The sequence below is a fragment of the Gavia stellata genome, chromosome 3 (assembly GCF_030936135.1).
Source record: "Gavia stellata isolate bGavSte3 chromosome 3, bGavSte3.hap2, whole genome shotgun sequence".
NCBI lineage: Eukaryota > Metazoa > Chordata > Aves > Gaviiformes > Gaviidae > Gavia > Gavia stellata.
Genome location: NC_082596.1, coordinates 36339748 through 36363971, shown reverse-complemented (window position 1 = coordinate 36363971; position 24224 = coordinate 36339748). Strand labels below are relative to the sequence as shown.

Sequence of the window (24224 nt, the reverse complement as noted above, 5' to 3'; positions counted from 1 at the left end):
GGAGTAGGGAAGTGATTGTCCCCCTGTACTCGGCACTGGTAAGGCTGCACCTGGAATACTGTGTTCCATTTTGGGCCCCTCACTACAAGAAAGACATTGAGCTGCTGGAGCGTGTCCAGAGAAGGGCAACGAAGCTGGTGAGGGGTCTGGAGCACAAGTCTTATGAGGAGCGTTTGAGAGAGCTGGGGTTGTTTAGCCTGGAGAAGAGGAGGCTCAGGCGAGACCTTATTGCTCTCTACAACTACCTGAAAGGAGGTTGTTGCGAGGTGGGTGCTGGTCTCTTCTCCCAAGTGACAAGTGATAGGACAAGAGGAAATGGCCTCAAGTTGCGCCAGGGGAAGTTTAGATTGGATATTAGGAAAAACTTCTTCACTGAAAGGTTTGTCAGACACTGGAACAGGCTGCCCAGGGAGGTGGTGGAGTCACCATCCCTGGAGGTATTTAAAAGATGTGTGGATGAGGCGCTTAGGGACATGGTTTAGTGGTGGATTTGGCAGTGTTAGGTTTACCGTTGGACTTGATGATCTTAAATGTCTTCTCCAACCTAAACGATTCTATGATTCTATGATTTTAACTCCATTGACCTCAGGAAGCTAAGAACTTTTTCTAATATTAAATTAAACTGGCCAAACTGAAACTATCACTAAAATACAATTAAATCAATTTGTGAATTTATATTGCTTCTATTTTATGATAATACTTACTAGTGAGGACAACATTAGAAAAACAATAGCAAATGATGCAATATGACTAAGGTTTTTTTATGCAGTCATTTCTTTAATATGTGCAGAAAACTTACTTTAAATGAATCAGGAAGATACTCAACCATTTCCAGCAAAGGACACTTATTGGCACTAGAATAGTGAGAGAATGTCACAACAGCTTCTTCCCATCTGCAAAAATGAGTTCAGATAATGGAAAATGAATTAGTTGCTTCTCTTTTAAATTAACTACTTTAGATTATTTGAGTTGTATTTAAGATATTGTCTTGCAAATCACAATATGTAACAAGTTTACATACCATCAATTGGAAAATCAGCTGTTTGGGGAGTAATTGAGTAGCATTCTGGATGCTTCTCTAAGAATGATTCATGTTTAATTCTTTTATCAGTTAAACAGAAATGTTTCAACTATGCTAAGACCTTCTAAAAAATATGAAACTTGAACTAAAGCTGGAATCTTGGGTTACAAGATTAGGTGAGTAATAATAAATACAGTAAAATACTGGCAGTGTTCCTGCAGCTCTTATCAAGAGATGTGATCATTAGGCAATGGTGCAACACTTTTATTCCTGAAGTGGGGCTTCACTATATTGTAATATAAAATATTCTAAACTGCAGTTGAACTGCCACATTTTTAATTATTTGCAACATTTAAAACAATATTTTTAAATTAAATCTCTTGAATGATATCAGTTGTATTCACATTTTGATTAAAAATCTGTAGGTATTGAAGCATTATGTGAAAGGCCAAAACGAAGCATGTAAGAAGAGGGAAGACATGGGAAGGATTACTTATTTCTAATGGGTTCTGCATGGTTTGTTTTTTTTTTTTTTAAACAGAATCTGAATACTCAATCTAATATGGAAAACAACATACCACATATCTGATGTCCATTACAATTATGCCATTTTTTATTTGGTCTCACTAGAGCATGACATAATCTCTGGAATTTTAAAATATGTATTCAGTCTTACTTATTAAACTACAGGCGTTCAGAACTTAACCTCAGTTAAAAAAACACAACTGAAAATATGAAAATAAATTAAAAAAGCATTTTCTGTGTACCTTACCTTTTGTGCAAAATGACAGCAGACACTACGTCTTTTCTCCTATTGTGTATTGCTTCATGGAAAAAAGAAGCTACTGCTTTGTTGAACAGAATTTTCGCGCCATAGTCAAGAAGTAACCTTACTGCTTTTGCATGTCCTTCTCTTGCAGCCAGGTGCAAAGCTGTGTTCTGTGCAGAAAAGTAGTACAGAAATGTATCCACAAGAATAATTTAAAAATAAAAAAAGTACATATTTCAGTCCTTTCCCACACTGAAAACCCACATGCTCTTCTCAGTTGCAAGTCTGGAACACTTTTACTAGCAACACTAAAAAGTAGAATATTGTCTGTAATCTCTATCAGAATCTTTGTGACAAGTTCTTTATTCTATGTCTACAGTTACAGTAGTGCTAAATCTGAAGAGGAAACTCAGCTGTAGGTTAGAAAGGCCAATTCATTAGTACCTTTTAGTTTTGTAACTAAAACTGCAGGTCACAAATAGGTAAAAATGATGGTATCTATGGTTACAGAACACCTGCATTTGATAATCAGGAAGAGAAGCATCCAATTATATCCAGATGTGCTCATACAAACAAATCTGCAAGAAAATCTGCAGGTACAGTTTTAGAAGAGGAACATTTCTTTGGTATTTTCATAAAAGTAAGGCAATGAGCGGTTTAGGAATCAAGCCACACTGAAACGGACTTTTGAAAGCCTTCCCAACTCACCCACATTTCTCTGAGGGAAATTAAGAACTAAGCATTGGCTTCTTACTAATTTCTAGGCAAGATTTGTTCCTAATCTAATAATTCTAAACGTTTTGCAACACCAGTTCTCAGAGAAATTAGCAACACCTTCTGTGTTGGAAACTGAATAGGTCTTTAAAATGACCACCCTATGTTTTCTGATGGGGAAGTGTTAGGCAGGTTCATACAAGAGGTCTCCAATTCAGGAAATGGATTCTGTCTTGACCCAACAGATACTGCGTTCGTCCAAACTTCAGAGCAAGGTAGAAGCTGTATCTGTTGGACATCACTGTGCAGAATAGATGGATTTCAAACAATATGTTAATGAGCTATAGTTGATACTGGATTTTTAAAAATCTGTATAAGCTCTTTAAATTTAAATTACCAATGTTTGTACTACATTGTTAAAACACTTTTGCATTGTAAAGGGGGCAAGAGGGACATGACTAACATAGTCAATATTTTAGTCTTCTATTAGGCTATTTGCATTTTTTTATCTCCCACTTTAACAATTGGATCACAATTTCAGAAATCATATAGTAATCTAAGCAACAAACTTCAACGGTGGTGAAATATAAAGACTTTACATCTGCCACTGGAAATGAAATAGTACACATGTAATGCACAGTGGGAAACTACTAATAGCATACCATTGACATTTGGTCTAGAAGTAACAGCAGACAAGAAACAAATAATGCTATGTGAACACATACCCCTTCTTCATCCACTCTGTCGGTACACTTCACATTAGTATCCAAAATGATCTGCATTGTGCGAGTGTATCCTCCAAAGGCAGCATGGTGCAAGGCTGTCCAGCCTTTATAATCACTTACATGTAGTGGTATAAAATTAGTAACTATAAATTAAAAACTTTTAATAAATTTAAAGTAAATGCCTCCTCCTTTGACTCAAACCTCTTTTCTTTGGCATGATTACTGCAGAGATGTCCATGCCTTCTGTCAACTATTCTATGATTATCAATGCATCACTCAGAAGTAAAAAGTTCAACTCAGTAATAGTATTTTGGTCTCCCTCTCTCTTTTCTTCTATCTATTTCTGTATGTATCTGGATTGCACCCATTTTCTTCTATGTCCCTTGAAAATGACCCAACTGCTTGCAATATTCTGTTACTAATAGTTGGCAACAGACGTAGCATAGATCATGGCCATATTACAGAATTTTGTATTTAAAGGTAGTGAATATACAAAACATTAGAAGCACATAAATCTATTCCTATTAATATTACTTCATCTTAGTATAATGAAACTCATTAAGCCTTTTATCACATACAACCTACCAGGACGTTTCTTTAAAAAATGCCAGGTTTAAATCTAAATTAAGCCTAAATACATGCACACATACATGTGTACCCATAGATATACATACATACATATATATGCTTTTTTATATATGCATGCTATCATCTCTATCCTTGGTAGGTTTACTAGTCCAGCTAAGGACACTGGAAATAAAGGTTTTGACAGTAGTCCATTCAGCGGGTCCTGCACAGTCACAAATAATGAACGTATGACACGTTTTTTTTCTAAAGGATCTCCTCAGAATGCTTAGGCCCCTAGCTCCAAGGTGTAGCTGCAGTGGACTTGGAAGCAAAGGACTTGAAAGTTAAAGCTCCAGACTATACCTTGGAAACAGGACTCTAAATTTTTGGTACCTGTGGCTCCTAGTTTTACAGGTGTGAGCCTGGAAGCTTTTGTGGAGCTGCCAATGATCTGAGGATCTTTGACCTGAAATCAGGACTTAGAATGCAAGACAAGTTGCCTGTGAACCACCAATCCTAAGAACTCAAGCATGTAAGTGAAGCTGACATGATTATAATATTTCCACAACAATATTTTTTCCATCAAAAGGTTCAATATTCTTCTCTCAGTTGTATTTAGAGAAACCTCAGCTTCCCCAGCATTAGAAGCCTTGCCATGATTCTATGTGTCAGGCTGAAGCAAGGCACAATCAGCTTAGTTTTACAAATACGTGATAAATATGCCCTTATATTGTATATTTATACTTGTATATATTAATATATTAAATATTCTCATGTATTGTGTTTATATTTCTATTGTATTAACTTCCCAGTAGATGGACATAAAATGTAGCGTGATAGTTCTTTTTAGCCTTAATGAATGGCAATCTGTATACTTACCAGAGAAAAAGTGCCCCTCTTTTCAGAAGAAACTGAACTACCTTCTCATGACCATTCTGGGCTGCCAAATGAAGGGGAGTCATTCCCTTCTTATCACCTTCATTCAAAAGTCTTGTGTCTTTCATATCTCTTATAAGTCGTTGACATGTATTGATGCGCCCGTAGCTTTGAAAGATAAACATAGAAATTAATGTCAAAAAAATACCGGTGGAAAAAATTGTATTGATTCCATTGCCTAGACTGCACTACTAACCTGGCAGCAAAGTGTAATGGTGACTTCTTGTCCCTGCTCTTAGAGTAGATGGAAACGTTGAGGCTGAGTAAATTATTTACAGAGAGGGCGACACCTTGTCTGCATGCATAATGCAATGGAGTACATCCTTCATTATCTTCATCCACTACAAGATTTTTAATATGTTCCATCTGTTACCCCCCAAAGAAACCCCGAAAGCACAGAATTACATTTATGTCACTATTGCTCCACAGCTTGTAATAGCTTGTAACAATATCATTAATACTTTAAAGCAGTATCTAAAAATAACAAACAAACTTTAGGAAAAGTAAATTTAGCACCAATGAGCATTTAATGTCTGCTGATTTGTGGGTCACCATTTTTTCTAACAACTACTCTTCGAAGAACACAGCAGTTTGCCACTCTGCACCCTTACTGCAATCCATCCATAGTATAAGTATAATACAGGAGATTCTTCTTTACTGCCGTTCAACCATAATACTCATTGCTGTCAGCAGAAGGCTTGTACGGAACATAAGGGTAATCTATAGCCTATATTCAGTAGCAAACTTCTGGCTGTCAAGAACCATCCGTTCACTGGTTTACAGTGTAATTTTATTTCCCCCATTTCTCTTTCTCATCTTCATTTCCCTGTTTTTCCTCCATGTCTTGTCTAACACTACCCTATGTATAGCCTTTCTTAAAGCAACTAAAAATCTCCTTCCCTGGTCTGCTCCACTCCTTTGTCTGAATTATTAGTATGATCAGTAATTAGAAAGTCAATGCAGGCAACTGAGAGTTATCACTCTGGTTTAAAACTGATTCTCTACATCTGCTGAAAAGGGAGGTTGAATCCATTCTGCATTACTAATCAAAGTTGTTTACGGATCTCAGCAGATGTTGTAAGATCAGTTATACCTGATTCACATTTAAAAGGTTGTTTCTGGAGCTCTGGAGGATAGCGAATTTAACTCTTTCAAGCGAGCTTGGCCTCTAGCAATACGAGTGCTTCACCTCAGCATAGCCAAATACAAATCCATGTTTGAAATCCTTTTTAAAACTAAATCCAAGACGTCATTACAGTCCAGTCCATAGAAAGCTCCTGCAGAATATGCTGTAAGCTATTTAAGTCCTAGAGCTTGACTGAATATGAGCACGTTCCCTAGCTTTACTGCATGCAAGCTGGGAAAATAGAAGTGAAAAGTTCTATATTTTATTGCCTACCTCTTGAGCTATTCAATCCCCCAACAGCAAAATAATTTATGGGATTATGTTATTCCTTTGCCTGGCAATAAGAAAACTGTATTATTGGCTTTGAAATATTTTCATGAGAGATATGTACCTCTTCAAACTATTTTCTGTGACACTGGGCAACTTAACAAGTACCACAAACTTTTACAAACATTCTGAAATAAAATGCTAGTTGCTTTTTTCTTTACGTTTTCTAGTAAGGGTAACAGAAAGACATACATTGATGCTTACTGTACCTGCAGAAATTTCTCATTCAGATGCTGTAATCCTCCAGGCTGCAATACCGTCAAATGCAAGAAATTCCGACCGAGATGATCTTTTAATGATACATTTGCTCCTAGATAAATATGGAAATAAATACCAGCAACTTCAAAACTGCTGGCCCCTGGCACTAATTGATGATGTTTAAGACAAAGGAACAAATGTATTTGTAAATCTATAAAATAACAAACATTATTTCAAGTCAACATTATAATATATAATTTTGCTTACAAAACCCCCTCTACTGACACTCAGATTTTGTCATTATCTCATGTATGTATGCATTTTGTATTTCACTGCAGCACTGAGATTTATGTAGGGCCCTTATATTCAGAGATACTGAGCACCCACAAATCAAGAAGTAATTTAAAGATGCAGATGATCATCTCTTCTAATCTTTTAAACTTGTACTCTTGTTACAGCTTCAGAACTTACTAACAAAATCAGTTATATCACTATTAACAAGAGGAAATATAGAAACAATAATTAGCTTGCACCAAAAGTGTAGCAATTGAAAGATATAGCTCAAACATTTTCAAGGTGACTGTAATTATATAAAATCACAGGTAACGCTTGAAATATGGGCTGTAACATTTAAAGATCGATTGTTGGTATGAAACATGACTCTGCAAGTGGTGCATTTATTCCACAATTCTGCTTACTTTGTGAACTGCTAAGGAATGTAGGGATGGAGTGCCAATGCCACCTCTACCATGAGATGCATGACACATGGCATACACATTTTTCTACAGCGTGTTTGCTCTGTATTAAAAAGGGGGAAATCATCACACTAGTTCTTCCTTTATCTCAGGGGATACCAGCACTGTGCAGCTGCTTAGCACAGCTGCTCCTGGACTGTATCCTGAAGTATTGAACTGAAATTGAGAGGAAAAGTTGGACGCAGTTTTGTATGAACCCTGCTCAAAGGAAGTACATCACATGTGCATATTCCTTTTTACCTTTTGAGAGCAGTAAATTCACAATTTTCCATGATGCACAGGAAGTGGCCAACAGAAGTGGGGATCGACCTTCTATGTCAACACTATCAATATCAGCCCCCTGCAATAAAGAATTTCAAGTTTATCATAAATAATGAATAAATGAAATTTTAAAATGGCGTTGCCCTTTTTAAACATAGCAGAATTACAGGCATTCTTAGTAACTCCAGATGCTCCAGATAAGTAAATTCAATAAACACACTACATCTCTATATAAAACAACTATGTTTTCAAACTATCAGCCACAGCCCAGTCATCTATATATATAAATTTAGATGCCTAAATAATAGTGGCCTGCTTCTAGGTATACTGAACTCGCAGCTCATGATCTTTTGTTAGGGTACGTTTCCATGCATTTACATACTCAAAATATATAATTCTAACTTGAAAAAACTGGGATTGAAGCTCTGGGAAAAAAAAAAAAAATTGCAGCCCTTTTGAATGATGTGGTCTTACCTATTAAACAACTACCAGAACAAGACCCTTCTGAACCTCTATGCTATACGAATACTGTTCAAGAAGGAATGCATCCAGAGATTAGTATAGTTCTATCTGTATAGCCCGATCTATCTTCCTTTTCTATTCTTCGTCATAAGCTATATGAGCCAAGTTAATTTTGACTCCAAAGTAGCTGTATGAACAGGGGACACATTTTTATTCTCCAAACTCAAGGTTTTTTTATACGACCTTTCTCCTTAGGGGATGCACAAAGACTGGAATGAGATATTCTGGCAAAAGCCTGGTTTTGCTGTTTTGTCTATTTTTGCACAAGATGCATATTGCCAGGACAGTATGGTCACTATGGTCACAGTATCACCATGATCATATCAGCAAAATACTATGAGCATAAACATATCTATCTAAAAAATCCCGCCAACAAGGGAGTATGAAGATACAAGTAAATGAACCAATGAGATGTATGTATATTTTATGATCTTTTAGATATCATTTTTCTAGATATTGAGTTGCAAGTCAAATTGCACTAGTTGAACAAAGTACACAAAAAAAATCTATTTTATTTCAGATAATACCCAAAGACCATTAAAAAAAAAAAAAATCAATGGGAGTTTTTCCATTAACTTGAATCATCTTTTGGTCCAGTCCTAATTCGAGAGAATTAATCATAATCATGAGCAATATTTACTTTCTAGGATGGTAAAACCTGTAATGTAGTAATAAGAAACATTTATTAAATGTACAATGATTACTGTACCACAGAGAACAGAAAGCTTCCAATGCATGTTGATGAAATGTTTGAGAGTAACACATGCAGAACCCTTTCCTCAGTTACCTTTCTACAAGGTCAGAGAACTTCTTATAAATGTTCTTATTCATCAAAGAAACAGACCTTTTTTATCCAAGTGGCTCATTCATTTCAGTGAATAGAGGGCAGCAATTTCCAGTTAATAATGCAATCTTTAATCACCTTCCCTTCAGCTAACATCATTGTTCAGCCTTCAGCAAAATGAATTCAGCAGCATTCATCTTTATCTATCACAATAAGGAGTAACTTACATATTGCCACATATATTTACCACATTTACAACACAGCTGAATTAAGAGTTTGTAAATTTAGTTTCTGAACTCCTTTTACTTTTGTATTTATACATTAATACATATGAATTAAATACACATTAATATAAAAACAAATATTATGCAAATTTTTAATATAGCAATTAGTATTTATACCAATTTAATCTTTCATTTTTCTTTTAGTGAAGACAAAAGAAGCAAAAGGGGAAAAAGGAAGTTCAAAAAAAGAAGCAAGAAAATGAGTAAAATTACTGCTTATTTACTTTGAATAAGCATATTTCAATAAAATTAATGAAGTAAACTCAGGAAGCACCAGACACCTCAATGCTAAATTGTCCAGTACACAAGAAAAACACTAAAAGATGCAGGGAAATTGCTAAGATACTAGCTAAATCACGCAAACTTTCTGAATTTCATATCTTTATTCTTCTTTATCGTTGTGTACATAAGTTGTAAATGCAATCAAGCCATTTGCACGCACAAACCAGATACTGTGCACCTAATTGTCAAATGTGACAATGGCCACTTTGACATTATTGTTAAAGTCACTGTGCTTAAAAGTCTTAATTTGCAAACCAATTTGTAAGTAGCACTTCTTTAAAGCTACAAAGTTTTGTAATGTTTAGAAGTTAGGAATAATGATCTAGGTTTCTGTCTTTTGCCTTTTTTTTAAGGCTTCAGTTAGCCTTCAGTTATAGCAAACTGTAGCTGTACATCTCACCAAAACAAGAACATGTACTCATTGCATGTTATGTTGAGGCCAAATGCAAAATAATGAAAAGCTCTGCAAGAAATATCTGTAGAGTTTGATCCTCTGATTTTTGTGTAGCATATTGACCTACAACTTACTTACAAAAAAGTTGCTGTAATTTAAATGTAAATAGCATACATTGTGTGCCTGGACAATTCTGTTTAGTGTAGCTATTCTTACATTTTCTACCTAGAAAAGCTAGTTGCAACACTGACAATGGCTTTTATTTTCAGACACAAAAAGTACCAAAAATAAGATAAAGGAAGTAAACATTGTAAGTTAATGTGCATGAAATGTGGATATTTCATGTAAAAAATAAATATTTTTTTTTTATTAAAACCAGAAAGTTATTCTGAACTGGAATTTGCTATTTCTTTTGAGCAGTAACATTGCTCCACCTTTTCTTTTTCACCCTTGTGTATACCACAGCATACACTATACCTAGTGATCTTGCCAGGAGTCTAAGAGAGCAGGCAGCACAGGTTGTACGTGCCATATCCCACTAACCCCAGCTGGCATATTTTGATCCGTTCCCACACAGGGCAAATAGATTCTATGAAAGAGGCCAAAATAGCCAAAATGACACTGAAGGAATAAAAGTTTGTTCTTAGCAAATGCAGTGTTAAAGATATTCCCTCTAATACTTTCTGCACATAAGCCTCCACATGCAAAAACTTGTGCCTGTATTTATCAGGTAATAACTTCTATAGATCGGTTTGTTGTCAGACAAGTTTAAGCAGCCAAACCTCACCATTTCACATTTGAATTAAAAATAAGCACAACATCTAGTTCAGCCTAAATCAAATCCCTATAACAGAGTTTCTGAGAAAAGCAAAACTGAATGTAGAAGAGAATTTTTCTTAATGTAATTGCCATGAAATTAAGTAAAAAACCTAAACATACATAAAATAGGAGTCTGCTGATTTCTGAAAATTTCCTCATCAGAGTGGGGCATAGAATGGTTATATGAGCCTTAGTTTAATTGGTATAAATGGACAGTTGGAGCATAGCCAGTAGCATCCCTGGTTATGTTTCTTCCCTTTCTCCCTCATAATTATTCAGTAAAGAAATATAACCAAACTACACAAAGTAAAAAATACTTCTTGATCATGCACGAAATTCAATATATGGCTATGGGATCCCAGAACAATCATATGGACATACTTCAAAGAAAGGATTTCTTTCTGGAAAAATCAGATTAAATTCAATGCATGTTTAGCATTTATTTCATATCCTAAAAGTGAGGATGACTGAACCAGTTTGTCATATCTGGTAAAAGATGTTTATGATACCTTTTGGAGTAACTAAAATGGAAATAAAAATGCAAGTTTTCATCCTCTGTAACTATGGGATGCTATTATGGAGCCGTAACTACTGCTGTGCTGTAACTGTCAATTATGCATGATGAAGTATACCTACCTCTCTTAATAACCTATACCTGAGAACACATCCTCCTTTATGAATTTCTCTATGCAGCCCTGTAGTAATAGATAGCAATAATCTCTATAAACATGTTGCTTGATGAAATATTTACCATTGAAATCAAATACTCTGCCAGTTCATAATGATCAAACAATGCTGTCCTGTGGGGAAAAAATGCAAAAATACAGTAACATTAGAAAGGACAATGAAGTTTCAAGCCAAAGGGTAGCATTTTTCTCCATTTGCTGCATTTTCCAATATTTTCAAATAAATACATTTTAAAATAAAGAGACAAAGAGATACCCTTATTACCTAATTAATTTTAATAAATTGTTTCCATTTTTGTCATGGAGTTTTGTTTTTAAACTAAGTTCAGTTCAATTAATACATTGAAAACTCACTGCGGGAAACAGAGACCTCATTGATAGGTCAACAGGCATTTTACCACTCATTTTTAACAGAACCAGTCTTTTCATATGTTAAATCTTTCAGTGTACCACAAAGGTCAATATAGAATTCCATAAACTTCAGACTCAGTTTGTTCCAGGCAGACCTAGACCCTCAAATCCATTTCATTGAGCTAATGATCAAAAATAACTTGCTATATATTTTGTGTAATAATGTTAGAGTGGGGTTAAAATGGCAATGACTTAGCTAAACATGTATTCTGACTGTGGCAGGCAAGTCTACTTGAAAAAATCTAATATACTGATATAATTTACTAAAAATATTTTAAAGCTGTCTATACACATGAAAAATGCTCAGGTTTTATTGTACAATAAGACATTGAATTATATATTATGGGAAAAAAATGGTCTAAGCAGGAAGTATAGCACAGTTAATACACACTCTAAATGTTTTCAGAAGTCAGACCCCTATTAAATATTTTGACTCAATGAGCAACACAGAAGGACAGTTCCAAGGTTGTCTGTATCTCAAAGATAACAGTTCCCTTAGCATTATAAGAGGTAATAACACAGGGTGTACTATAGTTAGAACCGATTACTCAAAACACGTATTTTAAATATCATATCATGGTTCCAAATAGGTAAAGGTGCCTCCATTATCTATAGCAGACCCCTCCAGCCAGACATAAATACTGGATGCTTTACACACACTCAAAATAAATTCCAAGCGGCCTGAAGAGTGAAGTCATTTTATAAAACATTTAGATGGAAACATGACAGTAGGAATGCAAATGGATCAAGTCCTGCCTATGCTTCTCTGTTACTTCATTTCTCAACAAGTTAACATCCTTATTCTGTTTATTTATATCCTGAGAGACTTGGGTGATTTTCTACCTTTCTGATGATTCTTGATAATATTTTTTTCCTGTTTCACAGACACAGGGAGTAAGAGTGTGTCATTCTTTATCCAAGCTTTTACCAAAGACAATAATTTTCATGGATATGACAGTCAGTTATCTATTAAGTAGTATGTTGTGTCCACACAATTTTCTTTGGCATTCTGTCATCATTTTGTCTTCAATAGAGTTCTACTGTGGTAGAATTTCAAGTGTACCCAAGCCTTATCTTAACTTTACAACACACTCCCCTTTTAATTTCTTCAATTATCTTTGAATCATTTCACTTTATACTGTGTCCAAAGAACAATCATCTCTGCTGTCTCTGACCTTCTACCAATTATTTCATATTGTAAAACTCCTTGAAGAATAACAATGTAAAATTATTACACTTAAATGCAGTGAGACGTATCTTTCTTGCAAAAATGTATAGATGGGGAATTATACTATATTCCATAGAGTTGGTAGCCAGCACATTTAACTAAGCGTCTTTCTGCTACAGAAGACTGAGGAAACTTCTCCACAGTCTAGTGCTCTGGTTTCAAATGGACTGTGAAAGACTAGAAGTCTAGAGGATTATTACATACACAAATGCCATCTGCAACTTTGTAGTCATAGGGAAGTGTACCAACATCCACTTGTAGCTGTTCAGGTATAAGATAATTTTTTAGGGAAAAAAGAGAAATTTTTTTTTTAAACTGTTTATATTATTTTTCATTCATTTCCTGGAGAACATAACCCCATTAGATGAGGGCATTTGTTCCACAACCTCAGAAGCTGTTAACAATTCCATAAACTTGTTCACCTCCTACTTTACTGGAGTAAACTTTTAATACAAACTGTTAGTGACCATTTCTTGACATGGTTCCAAGGGAACTGGAACCATTTCGATTTTGATATCAGCACCAAAATCTTTTAACATTGCCACCGAATTACTGACTCTTTCATATTGTACTAAAACCATTCTCCATCCCATGGAGAAGTTCCAACCCATGTGGAAGGGTGTTCCCTATTCCAAAGTATAATTGGATGCTGAGAAGAACTAAGAATATCATGGCTCACAATTTATAGTTAAGTCTGGCAGAGCAGCCTCCTACCTGTGAAGCAATGTTTCCTTATTCCCATCTACAGCATCAATAATGGATTCCTCACCAGCATAGGATGACATCATTAACTTTACAATCTCAGTTGCTCCTTGAGTGGCAGCAAAATGAAGTGCTGTGCATTTTTCATTCTGTAAATGGGAAAATAAATCAACATTTAAATATTTAAACCCAAACAACCTAACCTCCAACCTATTAAACACACTAGTGATCTAGCCCAGGATTCATAATACCTAAATGCCTAAATTTCTATGCAAGTAATGAATAAAGTAGTGGAACACTAAAGAGATCTTAAAGACCAGAAGGGACTAAAAAGATAGTTTTAAAGGATCACTAGAAAGCTGCTTAATATTCTATGCCAAGTCCCTAAGATATGAGATAATTGCATTCTTAATGATCTTTTGTAGTTGAATTAATAAACAGACACACAGGGCACCCTTTAATACAAGAGATGAAGCAAAGGAAAATTATGGAAAACCATAGGTAGACCAGTACAAATGAATAAGCAAAACAAGTGTGCCTATATAATACAGAAAATTCATTATTTTTAAATGTTTTTGACTTCCTCAAATGGAATCTTCCTCAGATGTCATTCTTAAATATAATTTTCTGCAGGTTAAAAGTAACTTGGTCTAATATGTTATTAAACAATTGTAAGTTAGACAGTCATAAAATTATTAAGGAATAAATAAATAATTATAACAAGATTTGCCAAAACGTGATTTCTTTTAGCTAGATGGGACAAACCAGCTTTGATGTATGCCTGAGGGTTTTGACTTTCTCCTTTTTAGAACACGAACATTTCAGTGAATGCATTGGAATGGACTTTTCCACAACGCCATAAGCATTCTCAGAACAGTCTTACCCATCACAAAATCAGCAGCATAAATCATCTCATTGAAAAGTCGTGTGTTCAAAGAATTAAACCAGTAATATAAGGCTAAACCATGTTTATCTTTGCTCTCATGAGTTGATTTGAGCCTTGCAAACAATTTGATTAATGACAGGTATCTACAGAAATGTTTATTCATCATGAAGCTGAGCACAGGCCCTTACACCAATTGTATCATGGTAGCAGCAGTAGTATCACAAATTTGTGCTTGCTTACGAAGAAGATACTGTAAAGGCCAGCGCAAGGCTGAGGTTAAACAAGAATGATGAGAAAGGGTCAGATCAAAAATCCCATTTCTGAGAACGGATGATAGCAGATGTATAGTACAGAGATTGTGAAGAAGGCCATACCACTCTCCAGAGTGCTCTCCCAGACTCCATCTGTTTATGACTCAAGGACTTTCTGAGCCAGAGGGGATGTCATTATATTCAGTAGTTGAGGACTGATTTTTCTTCTATGGATCTGCCCAAATGCATTTTGAATCCATGCAAAATTTTCATAGCCACAACATCCTATGTAACTTGTGTAAAGAAATCTGCCGTTTTGCCTGATTTGAACTAGAGACTTGTTTTCATTTGCTGCTCCCCAGGTTTTGCATTGGACAGGACAATGAGCAATGATGACCTGCTCATCTTTTTTTCATACCACTTAGAGATATCTAGGTTTTATCAAAATTATATTTTGCTCCATTTGAAGTTTTACCTGTTTTAGATCAATTTGGGCTCCAAATTCAATGCACATTTTAATCATTTCAAGGTCCCCACTTTGAACTGCCAAATGAAGTGGACTGCACTTTCCATTATTGGTAAAATTGATGTGGGTTTTAGCAGAGTGACCCAATTCTTCACCTGAGAAATTAAAATAAATGGAAATTTTTTAAGCGAGAAAGATTAACAGAAGCTATCAAGGCTTTCAAAACAAGTATCTTAACTGTGGAATAATATTCTCCCCCCTCAAAATATGAACCTTTTACATCTATAATTAAACAATGGATGGGCACATACTTAGGAAAGCAGTTAAGCTGCTGCTGCAATCCTACAAAAGTTACTAGCATGAATTGCCCATAGGAATAATTGTATTAACTTCTTGTAAATTCAATCACAGTTATAAGTGCTTGTTTGCACAGTTCTTTGAGAATTAAAGCAGTAAATTGGTAACGCTACTATAAATAATAAATCTTACTGACTGCTTGGGAACAACGCATTTACCTTTTTTTAAAAGAATTTCCATACATGTTTTTGCACCTGAAAATGCGGCTGCATGGATAGGCATACATCCTGTTTTGTTTGGTTTACATATTTTCCCTCCATTTTCAATCTGAAAAATAAAGCCTGGATATAGCTTAATGACATACAGAAAATTCTGACTAACGAACATACTATTACAGGTACAGTCTCCTGGGCAGCTGTCTCCTTTTTTTATGTTGCATATGCATTGTGAAGTTTATATACAAACATCTTTTGCATGTTATTATAGCCAAGCATCTATACGTACATGTGCTTCATTTTGTGTTCTGATGACATTCAAAATTAGTTTAAGTTTTTTCCGTTTGCCACTCAGACATATTTATGCTCTTAAAAGATTAAAGTTTGTTAGTAACCTATGCAAAGTAACTTGAATAATAGGTCCATGATTAACCTTCCTCCATTGAACAAAGACAGAAACAGAATAACACTGCATCAAGGTGAACAGAACCACATCAAAAGATGAGAGAGAATTATACCTACCAGGAGTGTCAGCGCTTCAGGATTATCCTTGTAACATGCTACAATTATAGGTGTGTTCCCTGCTTCACCTTCCAAATTAACATCTGTACTGCTATGCTGGACTAAAATCTAAATGTTTAAGAAAACATTCAGTCAACAATATGCCAAATACAACAATAAAGGCTTGTTCCATCACTTTTGTTGTTTATCACCCATAGCACTCTTGTGACTTACTCTTTTTGCATGCCAACAGCCCACACTGCATAGGCAGAGGACAAACAAAATGAGGGAGAATGTAAAAATACGCAGGTGAAAAATGCAGGTGAGAATGGACAAAGAAAAGAAAAATTCTTTACAGCAGGCAGCTGGCTAACTAGGATAAACATTGCACATAGCTGCAGTGTATCTTAAAGTTTTATTTAACAATTCCCCCAATACTGAGAGAAAATATTTTTTGTAGCAAATTGCAGATGGGGATTTTCAACTGAAGTTTGTTATAATGTCTTGTAATATTCTGTATTCCCTGGAAAGCTGCAATGTTGTAGATGCTGCTCGATTAGGCATCACTGTACAGTTATGTAAGATGAAGGGAGATGGGACTTGATGAAAACAGGGACCCTTCCAGTCCTGAATCCCTGCTTCAGCGCCTATGTTAACAGCTAGCACTGAGCTACCAGTATCACCAAGTACCTCTATGCCTGCTTCCAGCATTTTTTGAGAAGCAAAGGATCTGGAAATTATAATGACCACACTGCACCACATATTTATTCCTCTATCTACATATTTATTTTTTTTTTTTAGTAATTCCAATGAATTTTTCTGTACTGGAGGAAGTGGTACATTTTAATCACTCTTAGGCAATTTGACATTAGAAAACAAAGGAGAATGAGCTTGAATAAACAACAGAGTGGGGAAAAAATGAGAACACACATTTAGTCAAGAGCAGAGCTGTAGAATAACCCAAACCCAGAACTTGATACAAAACCCATTTTAAAAATTTCATTGTATTTCATATTTTATTTTTCTCAATTCATAATAAATACAGATTTTGTAAAAGATGTGAGGACAGTGAAATATTTTAGCACTGAAAATCTCTAAAGGATTTTAAGTCTTGGATACAGGAATATGTTTTCCTTTCATCTGGATGAACTAGAAAAAGAGATAACTGTAAGGGGAAATGCAAGTGATGCGGTGTTAAGACTGTATTCATCTAATAAACTGAAGAACTTTACAAATTCTAAAATTCTATCCAAATGCCGCATATGGAGTGAAAACATTCTCATTGCACTTGGACAAATGATGAAAATATTATGCTGCTTAAAATCTCAATGCTGTTGCTATTTTACAAGGTTCAAAGTTGACACCTTAGTAATTTCTTCACAATATATTTTTGCAATTTTTAATTGCAGCTTTAGTTCTGCTATTATACAAATGATTATTACAATGTTGGTTTTAAGAACTGTGCTTTCTGACTAATTGTAATCTGGTTTTCATAAAAAAATAGAACACTAGTTTCAAGAAAATTTTGCTACTTCTATGACTCCCTATATAACTATAAAAAAAAAAGTCAGAACATAAACATTTGAAATAACACATGCCTACATGAAATTTTAGTGTTAAAAAGAGCTGTTTTAAAGAATATTCCTTGTGTTTGGAAAATGTAAAAGAATTCTCCATGAAACATAATGACTGCTATTATAGCAGAAATATCAGTATTTATATAAATCAGGAAGTTACTTTTTACTTGCTGTGCTAACAAGACACAAACATTTCTATACGCATCATATGTTACACATCCTGCTCGCTAAACAAAGCATACGATGAGACACAGCATATATAAAAAAGGTCTTGGTGTTCTGCACGCAGCTGCTGTTGAACTACTTATCAAGTCTGTATATTTATGTGGACTTTAGACTTACCTTAACAATTTCATTATGCAGGGACTGCACGGCCATATGCAAAGGTGCCATCATATTGGAGTTGAGAATGTTTGGATTGGCTCCTCTGCTGAGAAGCAAACTAACACTTTCAACTTGGTTTTTCTTCGTGGCCCAGTGCAGTGGGGTATTTCCAGAAGAATCCATCACATTTAATACTAGGTCAAAGGAGAGAAAACAAAACAAAACCAAAACCAAAGCAAAACCATCAAATGTTCTGATCACACTGAAAAAAAAAAAAAGTGTCTCCAACAGAGGTTTAGGTCTGTGCTACAGCATTTCTTTGAAGAGAAAAAAGGAAAGATTGCATGTCACACAGTGCATTGTGTTAAATTGATTAAATATTGTGCTGGATGCATGGTATTGGTTAGAGAGATGCGAGGGGTTTGACCATTATTATATACCTTTTATCTCCCCCCAAGAGTTACTCAATTTCCCCTCTTTCCTTGTCTCTTCTCTTTCCTATCCTATCTGACTTTGCAGCTATTGCTTTAGAGGCTGCAGAGAACAAGTGAGTGTGAATAACTAAAATAAGAGATAATAAATAAGTAAGTGCTTGCAAATTGTAAGAAGATTAAAGACCACATCTATTCTGCTTCACTTAATAACACAGAAGCAAATCAATTCACACCAGTTATAAAACCGGTCTGTTCTACACATATATTTTGAGCTTCAAAATTGCAAATAAACTTCAACAAATACTCTAAAAAATTAAGACAAAAATTATATACTGCAAAGAAAAAGAATCTATTTCAGCCAGAATAATCTAAAATTAGATTGGCCATTATTAGGTGAAAAAATCAGCTTTTCAGGGCCATAGTATGTTTTCCCAGTAGCCCACAGTCTATCAGTGGAGTCCTATGTAGTTCACAATGCTTATTAAAAAACTACTAAACAACACCTTATACACAGAGTGGTTTTCCATCATTCAAGGCCCCATGTTCTCCTACTTACCACTTCTTCCCTAACTTTCTTCAGATGGCCTATCTCATCAAATGTTTATTCTTCCCCACTATTAAGTAAACAAGTTGTAACGACAACTTGAATGACAAGTATAGGAAACCAAATTAACTCTTTTTTGCTACATTTATAATACTGGAAATTTAAAAGACACATAACATAAATAAGGAAGACAAAAAGTCAGGCCTACTGTACTTCACTGCAGTTCTCTTTTTCATACCTGAAGACTGTAATTCTGAGTCCCAAACAAAATAAGATGTATCGATTCACTGCATTAGAGAGAAAATAGTCCTAACATAACAAGGGTGACCCAAACCACACCCGAGACATTGCAAACTGTGGCAGACAGTTTGAACTATATTTAAATCTATAAATGTAGATAACACATACCAGTTCTGCTTCAGTTGGGTAACAAGCACTTCGATTATTGAATTTTTTTATTCTGTTAAATAAAATAGTTCATAAAATGTGTGTTACCTTCACAGGAAGAATCGTCTATGATCAACTGCATTAATTCTATTTGACCTCCTTCTGCGGCATGATGCAGTGGGGTGGCATTTAATTCATCCACCTTGGTAAGCCCAGAACGATTCTTCTTAATGAAGCTCCTTAGCCTACAGGCACTTCCATCTGAAATCACCTATTTTGGACACAAATTTTCTCATTCTCCTAATAGGCAAGGTGTTAGCAATTCTATAATGTGTTACTGTGGGCATGTTACCACTCAAGAATTCCCTCTGAACTGTTTAGTTTCATACAGAAGTACACAAATACTGATCAGATTGAGTCAACAGTGAAACTCAGATTGATTTGACTGATTGCAAAATCAGACCCAGATGAGAAACAGTGCAAAATTACCAAAAATGGAAATTATCTTGAATACATTATTTTGTCTTCTGTAGTGAGCTCAAGATCCTCCCTCCACCATGGAAAATCTCAAACAAGCAAATTCATCACTTACTGTTTCATACTCTCTCCAGCTGTGACCATGTCAAATGAATTCAACAGAGAGGAAAAATTAATAATCTTGATAAATTCCTTTTCTCTATCTTTCTACAGAGACTGATATTACATCCTGGGTTTTCAAGTTCAGCCATTGGGTTTCCGTGACGTACTTTATGCCAGAGCAACCAATAAATTCTTTAATTTCAGCAGTATCCTAAGAGCATCCCATGGGCTATTATCTCAGCCTGAAACAACCCAGCATCTTCACAGCATAATACAATAAAACCCCCTCTGACAGCTCAGCCCTCTGACACCTTGACACCTCTCTAGTGCTGTGCTTTGCAACCAAAGCCTACTATAGAAACCCTGCTGATTCTTACTTTATGATGTTCTCCAAATATTTTTGTTAGAGTGTTGCAAAACCCACACCTGCATATAAAGAAAAGTGGAGGAAAAAAAGATTGCAGTAGAATGGGCAGGAATTTAAAAACAAGTTATTAAAAAATTAAAAGGGAATAAAAAAGAAAAACAACAAAATTGGGAGGTAAAAAAAGAGAAAAATGCATATCAAAAGTAATGCAAACCTTCCCAAAGGCATGTAAGCAAGCAAAGGGTAAAAAAAGTAAATCCCCTAAAATCACTGTTCCCTCCTCAGCTGCAAAAGAAAAGGAAAATTTTGCTCTCCAGGATCCCCTGAGCCACAAAGACTCAACAACTTTTGCTGTCATTAAGCAAATACACATTACGGAGCCGCACATTCATACACTTAAGCAAGTGTTTAACTTCCTTCAGCTTAATAGTCCCATTGGCCTCAGTGAGGTTACTCGTGGATGTTACAAATGCGTTTAAAGATTTAGAAGACTGGGGCCAAATACAGGGGTAGCATCTGCTTCAAACATGCAATTAGAAAAAACTAATAGAAAACAGATGATACAATTGTGGAAAGGGTATTTAAAGTGATTCATCTTCCATAAAAATAAGAGGTCAATTACAAATATCTGTACATTTTATACACATCAAAAAGATGTTTAAGAAAACCTTATTATAGAGCCCAGCTTCTATTCCTTCTAATATTCTACCTTAATTTTAATTGTGATGAATTTTAAATATTTCTATTGATTTAGGCCACATTTTGCCACTCTTAACATTGGAATTTTTTGTCCATGTAAGACAAAATGTGGTCAAACTGTGGCATGACGATAATTTCTATCAACAAAAATAAAATTTTTCAGCCAATACTGCAGCGTTTCATTAACAACATAGGAAAGGAAGAATTCAGTTAGGTGTTCTCAGTACTTTGCTTGCTTCAAAACAGCAAAGCAAGCTACTTCAAATAACAGCAGCTCCTTTGCACTTTGCCTGAACAGCTCTGTAGTGGCAAACCACCCACCAGAGTGATAAACCGTGTTATGCTGAAGAGGTGTTGCTCAGGACTACAGCTAGCACACAGAAAATAAGTCCGGAAATGATCTCAAGAGGTCTTTAAACCCAGCCACATACTTTGTCAAATTTCTTCAGCCTGCTCTTCAAAATCTCCAAAGTTACTCAAGTCATTCGTCCCATAAGCAACCTCTTCCTCTGTTGAATTATTCTTACTGCTAAAAAAGGCTTCCCTAACGTTTGGTCTAGGTCTGCCTAGCAGAATATAAACACATCACTTCTTGTCCTACTCTCTATAGAATAGGGAAGAGGTTATATCCTTCCTGGCAGCAATTTTGCATTTGCAGGTTGTGCTGCTGGTTCCCTTTCCCTTTGTAAGGGTTCCAGTGCTTCTAAACTTTTGGGCCACTTTTGCTAGATGGTCTACTCATTCCCATCATGACCTCTAGACCTCCCTCTAAGAGGGGGACTCTTTTTGGGGAGCCGTGCCCAGGGGGAATGCGAGCCCCACAGCAGCCGCCTGCCACCCACCACCTGCCCCTGCCAACCCGCATCCTCCTTCGCCTGCTCCCCCCCCACCTTCCTGCTGCTCCCGGTCCAGACTTGGCCACACAATGCCACAGTCTCCTGTGTCTTCACGCTACACGGACAAGGCGGCTCCCAGCCTGTCTCCCACCCCTCACAGCTCTTCCCTCAAGGCTCCACTGATGAGCTTGGGGAAAGGGCCTCCTGGAGGAAAGGGCATCTGGGACATAACCAAGGCCAAGCCCGCACAGCTGCCTCCAGAGCCCCCACCTCATCCTCACCCACCATATCCTCCACCTTCACCCCTCCCTGTCCCAACACCCTCACACGAGTCCCAGTCTTGGCACCATCTTGTCCCACGCCAGCTTCGGTGCCTCAGGCAGCTCGGCTGCCCGAGGCTGTCCCCTCACGCCCACCACCCAGCCCTCGGGACCCCCACCTCCTCCGCGCCCCTCGCACGCACCTTGAAGACATCCTGCGAGGCGACAGAGGCGGCATCCGCCTCGCAGACGACGCCCTGGTAGGAGCTGGAGGCGGCTGCCTTCTCCCGCGACTGGCAGAGCCGCAGCAGAGAGCGCTTCATGGCGCCGGCCCGCCCGGCTCCGAGCAGCGCCCGCCTCGCCCGCACCGGAGACCTGCGAGGCGAAAGACCGAGTGACGACCGGTGCCGAAGCTGCGCCCGGCCACCCCGCCGAAGCGGCGGCGGCAGGAGGCGGAGAAAGCGGGCGGGGGCGCTCCCGCCGCTGTCCCCGGGAGGGCGAGCCGCTCCCCGCCGGGGCGGGCAGCCGGCCGGGCGGTTCGCGCCGCCGAAAGGCAGGGCCCGGGCGGTCCGCGGGGGCGCGAAACCCCGGTCCCCTCAGGGGCCACCGCCTAAACCAGTGCTGGGTGGGCCCTTGGCGGGTCGGCGGCTGTCCCCGCAGCCGAATGGGGAGCTGCGGCGGCCAGAGGCGCCGCTGACAGCGTTAATTGCGGGAGAGGGCTAAGCGATCCCAGCTGGGTTTTGGGAGGTTTTTTTTCGTTCCATGGTTGAGTATCTGACAGTGGAAGAAGTCCCGGGAGACGTGCGCATCTGTACGTGAACGAACTGCAGCGCGGAGAGCGAGATGTGCAAAAATTAAAATAAATAAACGCAATGCGAAACAGGAGCAGCGAAGTCGGACTCTTCGTACCAGCCGCGGTGCAGCCTGTGAGGAGAGAAGCTGTCCTGCCCGAGGGTGCGGCCGGGCAGCGCTGAGCTGCGGTGGTGGGGGGGCTGGTCTGCACCGGCCTCGCAACTTTAGAATAGTTGAGTTTTCTGCCATTAACTTCTCCGCATTTACATTGCAGTCACAACATTTTCTTGTAGAATTTCTTTTACCAGCAATTTGGAGCAGCATAGGAAAGCTATAGGAAGAGTATAGAAAGCAGCAGCTCAGTGTCTGACAAAGGGTTAATTACTAATGCGACGTTAACTGAGTCATTCTTGCTGAGTCTTTAACGGAAAGATTTGTAACTCGGAGAACTAGCAGTTTACTTAAGGTGATAAGAACAGTCCTAGCAAAGGTCAGGTAGCGGCTGGGGCAGAGGCTTAGGAAGAGCAATAGGAGGCATACGGGATGACTTTTTGCCTCTATGTTCGGGGTTTATGGCCATCGGCAGCTTAAGGACTGCCAGAACCAGGTGTTGCATCCAGTCCAGCCTGTTTAATAGCCATCAACTGGCAATTCTCCATTACTTCGCTCATGCTCTTTCTGAACCCTTTTTATACTGTCCGTGCCACAACATCCTGTGGCACTAAGTGCCATAATTTCATTATGTGTTTATGAAAAATGCTTTCTTTTACCACTAACTTCACTTAGTGCTCCCTAGTGTTTTTATTTTCAGAAATGGAGAGGTGTTCCCCATTTTTTAATCCCTGTTAGTTCTCATAATTTCGCAAAGTTCTTCCAGCTCTTTGCTTACTGATGGAGCTTGGTTCATGTGATTTTCCTTCTTAGGGGTGCCATTTTGTATCTCTGCACATCCTCATCCTGCTGCTCTGCATCTTTTCCATGTTCCTTTTGAAATGGGATGGCAAGGCTTATGTTCTTCATTCCTCTCCTAAATGTTCACAAAGGTATTTGCTTTTTTGAATGCCACTGAGCTAATTTCCTGAGAATTTTCGCTGCTCCACCACAATTCCTTTTCTGAGTGGTGATAGTATAAATAAATAGCACTCACATGCCATACTCACTCATATGAGGGCAGTTAGGGTTGTTTCCTCTGTGTACCCACCTAGCATTTACCAACATTGAATTTCATGTGACATTTCATTACTGTATCACGAAATCTTGTGGGATCTCCCACAATCATCTGCATTTTTGGTCATTCT

At 37.4% G+C, this 24224-nt stretch overlaps 1 protein-coding gene across 1 annotated transcript in view; it reads right to left on the bottom strand.

Annotated features, from left to right (window-relative positions):
* Positions 1–22526, bottom strand: part of TRPA1 (transient receptor potential cation channel subfamily A member 1) — a 38816-nt gene extending 16290 nt beyond the window's left edge. The window contains exons 1-15 of the mRNA XM_059815587.1: positions 22338–22526; positions 19502–19664; positions 18047–18222; positions 16149–16256; positions 15630–15738; positions 15124–15269; positions 13524–13660; positions 11236–11284; positions 7379–7478; positions 6395–6495; positions 4929–5098; positions 4676–4840; positions 3230–3344; positions 1794–1960; positions 800–893 (exon numbers count right to left, since the gene is read on the bottom strand). Coding sequence (XP_059671570.1) covers positions 800–893; positions 1794–1960; positions 3230–3344; positions 4676–4840; positions 4929–5098; positions 6395–6495; positions 7379–7478; positions 11236–11284; positions 13524–13660; positions 15124–15269; positions 15630–15738; positions 16149–16256; positions 18047–18222; positions 19502–19664; positions 22338–22457 — 1920 coding nt within the window. The 5' untranslated portion in view covers positions 22458–22526. The remainder of the gene's footprint in view (positions 1–799; positions 894–1793; positions 1961–3229; positions 3345–4675; positions 4841–4928; positions 5099–6394; positions 6496–7378; positions 7479–11235; positions 11285–13523; positions 13661–15123; positions 15270–15629; positions 15739–16148; positions 16257–18046; positions 18223–19501; positions 19665–22337) is intronic.
* Between the last annotated feature and the right edge of the window lie 1698 nt (positions 22527–24224).